At 38.9% G+C, this 8,461-nt stretch overlaps 1 protein-coding gene across 1 annotated transcript; it reads left to right on the forward strand.

The window, feature by feature from the left end:
* Positions 1-5,479: 5,479 nt before the first annotated feature.
* On the forward strand, positions 5,480-8,461 carry LOC107822695 (uncharacterized). Its single transcript, XM_016649257.2, has 6 exons — positions 5,480-5,637; positions 5,770-5,884; positions 6,707-7,070; positions 7,236-7,704; positions 7,789-7,844; positions 8,137-8,461. The coding sequence occupies exons 1-6, from the start codon at positions 5,601-5,603 to the stop codon at positions 8,176-8,178; spliced, it is 1,083 nt and encodes a 360-aa protein (XP_016504743.2). The 5' UTR covers positions 5,480-5,600; the 3' UTR covers positions 8,179-8,461.

The following is an 8,461-nucleotide window of genomic DNA, read 5'->3' on the forward strand; positions in this document are numbered from 1 at the left end:
CGGATTTTCATAAAAATAATAAAAAAACATTTTTAAAAATAAGACTCTTTTTCATCTTCATTTTTATGACAAGACAAACTATATATTTTTTGAAAAACAAAACAGAACAACGATTTTTTTCTTCTTTTTCTATTTTTCCTTTGCTTTTAATAAAACAAACTAATAAGACGTTTTTTTTTTCATTTTCTCAAAATTTCGGCAGAGTTTTGACAGTATTTTGGCATTGGTTTTTTTTCAAAAATAAACAATTAACTCCCTAACCGCTATTTCTTCTTCTTTTTTGTTTCCAATTTCACATTATTCATAATATTCAAACACCGGTCAGCATGCGGGCGCGAGACAAATAAATGCACGGAAAACAAATAGGATGCATTAGGATGGTCCTTTCATATCAGGTTGCTAGTCCTAGACGGACCCAACCCCTGTGTTGAGTCCCCTAAGTCAAATGCAACGTGATGCAAATAAGCGTTCCTACTAGGGATCCGACATGGAGTTTCGTTATACTAGGTTTATAACCTGGGTATATGTTCTAGACTGTGTACCCGAGCGGACAACTCGAGTCGAGGAGGGGCAACTTACCGGGAACCAAAAGGCCGTCCGGCTTCGTAACTTATCCGTCCTCTTTCTTATTTTGGGTATTGACACTAACAGAATAGGGAGCCTCGACCAGCGAGCTTCTCCCCGGAGGTAAGAAGAGAGAGGTTTCGGCACAGTTTATATACAGTTCAAATAATATCGAAGCGGTAAAAGCAACATTTAGCACATTAGGCTCAAATATGTAAAAATCAGATAGAACCAAATATAACAATTTATCTAAGCTCGAATTCTAACCCTGAACCAGTGGTTCTGGGTCGAAACAGTCCCCAGTGGAGTCGCCAAAGCTGTCACACCTCCTTTTTATGCACCCGCGAGGGTACAAGGGAGTTTTTTTTCAATTAAAGGACAATCGAAACGGGATTTGTTTATTTATTTCAGAGTCGCCACTTGGGAGATTTTAGGGTGTCCCAAGTCACCAATTTTAATCCCGAATCGAGGAAAAGGATGACTCCATATTACAGTCTGCGTACCAGAAATCCGGATTAGGAATTCTGTTAACCCGAGAGAAGGTGTTAGGCATTCCCGAGTTCCGTGGTTCTAGCACGGTCGCTCAATTGTTATATTCGGCTTGATTATCTGATTTTATACAAATATGAACTTATGTGCTAATTTTAACTCTTGGCCGCTTTTATTATTATTTTTTACGAGAATTGCAACGTTGTGAAAATATATCTCGAACCACGTTACATCAATGCACCCGTGGTTATTGACATATCTCGACTCGGTTGAGATTTGGATTTGGGTCACATAAATGTGCACCCGAATTAAGAAAAATAAATTATTAAGACGCTCCTAAAGCAACTAACGTAGTGTTATTTTGGGGAAGGCCGCAAAATTCGCTAAACGGCCTGTCCCGAATTCTAAGTATTTTAATATATACATTCGGAGGGCCCCGCAGTTTGTGCATTTTTGTTTGTCGAGGCTCGTCTCATTCATTATTTTTAAAAGGAATTTGCAACGTCATGGAAATGCATCTCAAACCACGCCACAATCAATATACCCGTGATTAGAGACACATTTCGATTTCGTTGAGATTTGGATTTGGGTCACATAAATGTGCACCCGAGTTTAGGGAGATAACATTATTAAATACGCGCCTAAAGCGACTAGCGTATCATTGTTTTGGGTAGGGCCATGAAATTTGCTAAACGGCCTGTCCCGAATTCTAAGCATTTAATACGTACATTTAACGAGGGCCCCGCCATTTATGTATCTATCCAGCGAGGCTCATCTCATTTAATTAAAAGGATAATCTTAGCATGACTATAATTTTCTACTTTGTTCGTCTCTAAAATGACGGAGAGCAAAAAGATCCTAGCCCCATTTCATACTTAAAGTATTTGTAGTCGAACCCCAAACAAGAGATAAAATTTATGAGTTTCCAAATACAAAAGCACGTGTGGGCTTGGGTCCAACGCATATGGTATTACACCGGACTTGGCTGTCCTTATTCCGATATTAGCCTAACTGCTTGTTCTTATGCCAATTCGTGAGTTTGCAAGCTGGAAGATAAAATGATACTATTTCCTTTAACAGTCTATTGTAAGTTTAAAATAGGCTAATCTGTTGTCATGAAAGGACTTTAAGATCAAGCTTTAGTCCTGATTCGAACCATTTGGTATACTGAGATTAGACTATTATGACAATTAGAAGTCCATTTACTTGATTCAAGTCAAACATACATCTTTACAAACGTCATGAAATAAGCAGGATGATTTCTAGCCTCATATCCCTCTAAGGACTTACCTAGGGAGTTCATAAGCTAATTATACAGTTCCATGGAAGGAGATTACATATTATTGATACACAAAATGGTTTAAGCACAATCGGCAGAAAAACTAAATTCAGTTTATAACTTCAACTTCTTCATGTGTGTATTCATGCTTCAAATGTCAACTTCAAACATGGAATTACATCGACTTAGTATGTATACCTGGATTCAGATAACCAAACAAAAGAAAAGGAAGGATGTCAGCAGCAAGCAACCAAGCAACAGTCACAGCAGTAACAGACAGCAACAACACAGCAACAAACAACCAGCCACAAGTGTCACCAACAGTCCACAGACAGCCAACAACAGTTTCCACAACAAGGAAAACCAACAGGTGGTCGAGCACCAAACAAACACTCCCAGACACAGTGTAATAAGATGCGGCCAAGAAAACCAGAATGTTCAATGCAGTAGCAGCAGAAAATCAATAAACACAAAAACTCAGCAAACAACCAACAGCAATCAGCAAAGACAGCTCGACCAACTTCAACTCTTACACAGTTTTCAGATGATACTTATTCACAGTATTCTGAAATTTCTTTCTGTTTTTTTCTTTTTCTGAAGACTAAAAGTCCAGCCCCTTTTAAGTTCTGAAACAACTTATTTATAAGCCAACAACCCATGCAGCTAAGCTGCCTGGATTCTGCCAATTACAGTCTGCCCATACCCCTTAGCTTCCCATGCCTAAAGGCCTTTTCTTGGAATCCTTAATCAGCCCCCCCCCATGCTCTGTCCCATTACTCTAATCAAGGGTTATGGGCTTAGTTAAGTATTCATTTAATTCCCATGCTCTTGTGTTTTGTTCCCCATTAATAGTATTTTAATTGACACTTGACAGCTTCTTTCAATCCTGAACACTTAGTCAGATTTTCCAGTTCGAATCCCCCCTCCCACAGCTAACAAACCAAACTATAATCAGTCCAAAACAAACCTTCACAAAAATCAGCCAGTAACTGGATGTGAAACTATCCTAAATCACTCAGTTAGGTCGTTTGTTATTTAATACTGTGAAACTAACGTCAAACATGTGACGAGTCGACTTCGCGAGTTATAACGTATACTAATTAGTCGCTAATCAACTAAACTTAAAACAGAAACAAACTGAGTGTTTCAGGCCTTTTTCGGACAACAATGGAACTTTACAAACTTAATTATTTGACGACGTTACTCAGGTCGACTATACGAACTATCATACGTAACAATTAAACGACTAACAACATAGACTAAACAGGGTACCAATTTATTTCAAAACTCGGGCCATTTAATTATGCAGTTTGTGAAATTTAACTAACCGACAATATCAATTGAAGCAACTAAACATCTTATAACACTTAACTAACATTCGAGAAAAGAAATCGACCAAACAAAAGGGTCTTTGGAGACAGACAGAGAATAATCAAAAACAAACTAAACAAAACCATAAACATATGCATAACACCTAAACAAAAAGCAAGAAAGGACGATTACATCGGAAACTTACCTCAAACGAAAACAAGTTTGGTTTTTTAGGGTTCTTGAACTCAGATTTGGGATTTGACAAGTTATGCTTGTATTTGACCGGAACCAAAGCTGATTAAGGCCTGAGGGACGTTAGGGGAGTGACTAGGGTGAATATGGGGTGGTTTGGTGTAGATCCAGGTTTGGTCTCGGACCTTCGAATGAAGATTCGAGACGTTCGGGGAAGATTCGAGGCAAGCTGAGTGTGGATTTGGAGAGGGGGGGTCATGGTGGTTCAGGGGTGTAACTATGGTAGCCACCGGCATCCTGGCCGCCAGACTTATGCTGAAAGGGCACCAGGGCGGCTGCTAGGGTTTTGGGGGTTTGGGGGTCCCTTCTGAGAGAGACGAAGGAACGGGGGTGGGTGTTTGGATAGGGGCAGGGTAAAAGGGTTAAGTTTATATATGCATTGAGGGTATAGATCCTGGCCGTTGGATCAAGTGAGATCTATGGCCAGGATCTATTCTCTTAGGAAGGACGACGTCGTTTAGGCGTGTGGTGGGTTAGACCGGGTAAGGAAATGGGTCGGACCAGTTTAACGGGTCTAGGGGATGTGATCCTGGCCGTTGATTCGTTTGAGATCAACGGCCCAACTTAGACGGGACAGAAACGACGCCGTTTGGACCGTGTCCGGGCAGCCTGTGTTTGGGCTGGATTGGTGTCCTGGACTTGGGCCTATTTTTTTTTTGCCCAAAACGATTTCAGCACTCTTTCTTTTGTTTTCTAGTTTTAAACTAAATGAACTAAAATAAAAATAAAAATAAATAACTAAAAAAATGAAATTAAAACAACCAATATTGTAACACTTTAACATAATTATCACACACATATGGAAATATTTAAGTAGGTTAAATCCCAACCTAGAATAAAAGATGCATATATATTTTTTGAATTTTCTTTTAATGACCGAATTATGGTTTAATGACATACATATTTTGTATTTTGTTTGATAAGATTAAACGAAAAATGGACAGAACCACAAATGACTACCAACACGTGTCACGTGAAAATCGAAAAATTGTACAGCGAGGCCATTTGCCATTATTTTTGATTTCTCTTTGGAGTGATTGTCCGTGAAGCAAAAATCACGTGCTTACAGTTGCCCCTCTTTGCCCGAAGACACGAAGGGTTTTCGCGCAAAGATAAAGCGAGCGATTTTTGCTCGTCCGAGTACTCCGTGTGAAGCATTTTTTGAAAAAAGATTTGACCGAACCTTTGCTTTCGAGGTTTCCTACATATCTTGAGGCTGAACAGGAATCAGGTCAATGTAGTTCGGAAAATTTTGGGTAGCTGGGACTACCGTGTGACTGTAGTGTTTGCCGCTGTTGTGTGCTGCTTACATGCTGCTGTAGGATGTTACCGCTTACCGATCTCCTTGTTACATTGTTCTAAAAGGAAAAACAAAAATGAGAAATATGGGAAAATCTAAGTTTTAGTGCTTAATCCTGACTTGTAATATAAGTACGATTGCTAACTCAGCATTAACGGTAAATGAGAGTGTATTCAAAATTTGAAAGCTGCATGATATGAGCGTGTTCATTGGGCCCAACCCGAAGAGCCGTTTCCACACTATTCTGAAATTTGATTTTGAAGCAGTTGTAACATTTCCCGCCCAACGCCACTGCGCTTATCTCTTGTGAGTATATATAGTCAAGCCCTAAATTCACAACTATACTCTATCATTTCCTCCCTCTATTTCGCTGATCACTTCTCTCCGGAAAACCTAAAATTCTCAATGGAAGTTACCGGCAAAGATCAATCCTCTGTTTCTGGTATCACTCTTCACTTTTTATTTTCAGTTATGATTGTGATTTATGATTGTTTGTGTGTATACATTCGCGTCTCTGTATGCATATGTGACTGACTGCTAGGGTTTCTTCTTCTTCTTCTTCTTCTTCTTGCAGCGAATTCAAAGAGATCATCATCGAAGCTTCTTCGATATCCACTGCGATCGGCCGCTAAAGCCAAGGAGGAGAAACCACCTTTGACTGATTCTTCCAACTCTTCGGCTCCTAGAAGGTCTGTCTCTATCTCTACTGCTGTTTCTAGTTCACCGCTTTTTTGTGTGTATAATGAATTTGCTTCTACAGAGGCTAGTTGCATGAATACTCGTATGTTTGTTTGTTTGAGTGAAGAATTTCTGAATTTCGATGTCGGTTATTCTCTGGTCCTTTTCAAACCCAGAAATGCTAAACTACCTTAGTCGATGCGCCATGAAATACCTATTACTATTTGTTTTGATAATTGGAAGAACATAAATAATTGCTGAATTTGCATAAATTATTAGCTGCTATGTTTATGAAGATCAATCATATATGCGCTGACATGTTTCATTAATTGGCCTATACCTTATCCTGCGAAGAGCTTCCATCTTTGATTATATTCCTTCAAAAGTCCTCTTTCATGCTACTGCAGTCTGCAGGGCATACTAGACATTCATGATTCATAGCATTTAAAACTGTTTCTTTGAATTGCATGACAATATTTGGTACGGCATCGAGTAACTCCTCCTACCAAATTTAGTTAATAAACAAAACAGAGATGTTACCCAGTCTCCGAAATTAAGGTTTGATAGATTTCTGTTTTTCAGCCTTTTTCTTTGTCGTGATAAATGTGGTCTTGGAGAAGGAATAAACTAACCTAAGTAAAGTATCAGAGAATGGTTGTTTTTCCCCTTTGAAATAAAAATACAAACAAATTAAACTGATGACTTGTACACAAGCGCAGAAACTTCTTAGTATGTTTACTGTTCCAAGTCATTTTATTCTTACTTCATTTGTAGTAGCCAAATATTCGTTTCCTCTGATGTCCATGCTTAATTTTCTTCACCTCCCATTTCAGGGGAAAACCTGCATCAAGTGTTAGTAAGAGTGTTAGCGTCCTTGATCTCTCTGGCAAGGAAAAATCTGCTGCTAAACCTCCAAGAAGGCTGTCTATTCAGTCTAAGCCAAGTGCCAGCCCTGCCTCCTCAAGAGCAGTAGGCACTATCACTCCTATTTCTGAGGCTAGAGCAAAGAGATCCGCAATCAACCAGGGAAAAACTAATACACCGCTTTCAGCAGTTTCAAAATCATCTAATGGAAAGGAAGGAAATCGTCTTTCCTCTGCACTCTATTGGCTATCCCAGATTAAGCTCTCTGAATCTGCTGCTAAGCATTCCATTTCTCTTGGTTTTTTCAAACTTGCTTTGGAAGCTGGCTGTGAGGTAAGATATATATTCCCCCCCAATTGGTTACCAGCAGTTTACAGCTGTTAATACGTTCACCTTTTTTCCATTGCAATGGTCTTAGAAAAGTTCAACACTGCCTGTAGCTGGTAAATTAGGAATAGACTACTCTTGTCTTTACTTTTTTCCTGACTGTTGTTTCAGCCTCTTCAACGCTTGAGGGACGAGCTGAAATGCTATGTGCAACGCCATAGCCTTGTAGATCTCGGGGAGCCAGTGAAACAACTGTTTGAAGGCTACAATATTTCGCAAGGTTTTGAGCAGTTGCAAGTATCTGAGACTTGTTCCCATGCGCCTGAAGATGGGACACGTTCTTCTGATGATGAAGTGCATAGCTCTTCATCTGTTGCTGGCACTGAGAAACTGGAACAGGAAGACTTAAACAAAGATGCTATTGAAACTTGCCAAGTGGCAGAACCAACTAAGGAGACTTCATCAAGGAAAGAGATTGCAACTAAGACCCGTAGATCTGTCAATAAGACTGCTGCAACTCCGAAATCTACAACAGAAGTTTCTGGTCATGCCACTAAAAAGAAATTTGAAAAACCTATTAAGCAAGAACCAACTAAGGATAAGGTGAAAATACAGGGAAAGAAATCTGCTCAAGTAGAAGGTAAATGTCAGTTTGTACCTTTCTTAGTCAAAAAGTCTTGCTGTTTTGTGTTAACGAGGTTCATGAACTTTCTTTTTATCGTAGGTCCTGCTAATGCATGCACTCCAGAGAGAGTCCTCCCAGAAGACAAAGAGAACATGGTAAAAAGAGAAAATTTGGTGCTAACTAACCTTCTGACATCATTCTATTATTGAGTTTCAGAACTTAAAAGCATAGTCTCAGTGGTTAAGTTTCTCTCTGTTTCTAGTGAACTATCGTATTTCTTTGTCTTATTTGATCAAATAATGACCTTTAGGCACCTTCCCCCTCCTATATCTTCCTCTTTTATGGTAAGCATGTCTTTTTGAGTAAGGACTAACTTTTATTTTCTTTTTCTTTATTGCATTATATGCCTTTATACTACATAGTTAACTTTACTGTCGCTTATTGCAGGATGCTTCACAGTCAGAAGAGATCAATACTGCAGAAGTTTAGAAAGATGTGTGAAATGAAAGAATGTTGAATATACTTCTATTATGGTTGTTTGTTTTGGTGTTTATAAGCAGGAAGCTTTTCCTTGTATAGATCATAGAAGGGTCGTCAATTTGGGGTTTGCAGGCGAAAAAGTCATGTTTGGTTCTAGTTTGACCCTAGACTTTAGGGCATTAGATATCTGTTTATGTTTCGAATTGCATTTGGTTTTACAGTATTATACTGGAAATGTTTTTGTTCATGCTTCCGTTCTTTGCAATGAAATATTATACTATGAATTCTGAAA

The sequence above is a fragment of the Nicotiana tabacum genome, chromosome 6 (genome assembly GCF_000715075.1).
Source record: "Nicotiana tabacum cultivar K326 chromosome 6, ASM71507v2, whole genome shotgun sequence".
Lineage (NCBI taxonomy): Eukaryota > Viridiplantae > Streptophyta > Magnoliopsida > Solanales > Solanaceae > Nicotiana > Nicotiana tabacum.

Coding starts and splice junctions, on each gene's coding strand:
- LOC107822695 (XM_016649257.2), top strand. CDS start 5,601: ATGGAAGTTACCGGCAAAGATCAATCCTCTGTTTCTG. Junction 5,885..6,706: donor AACTCTTCGGCTCCTAGAAG/GTCTGTCTCTAT, acceptor CTCCCATTTCAG/GGGAAAACCTGCATCAAGTG. Junction 7,705..7,788: donor GAAATCTGCTCAAGTAGAAG/GTAAATGTCAGT, acceptor TTTTTATCGTAG/GTCCTGCTAATGCATGCACT.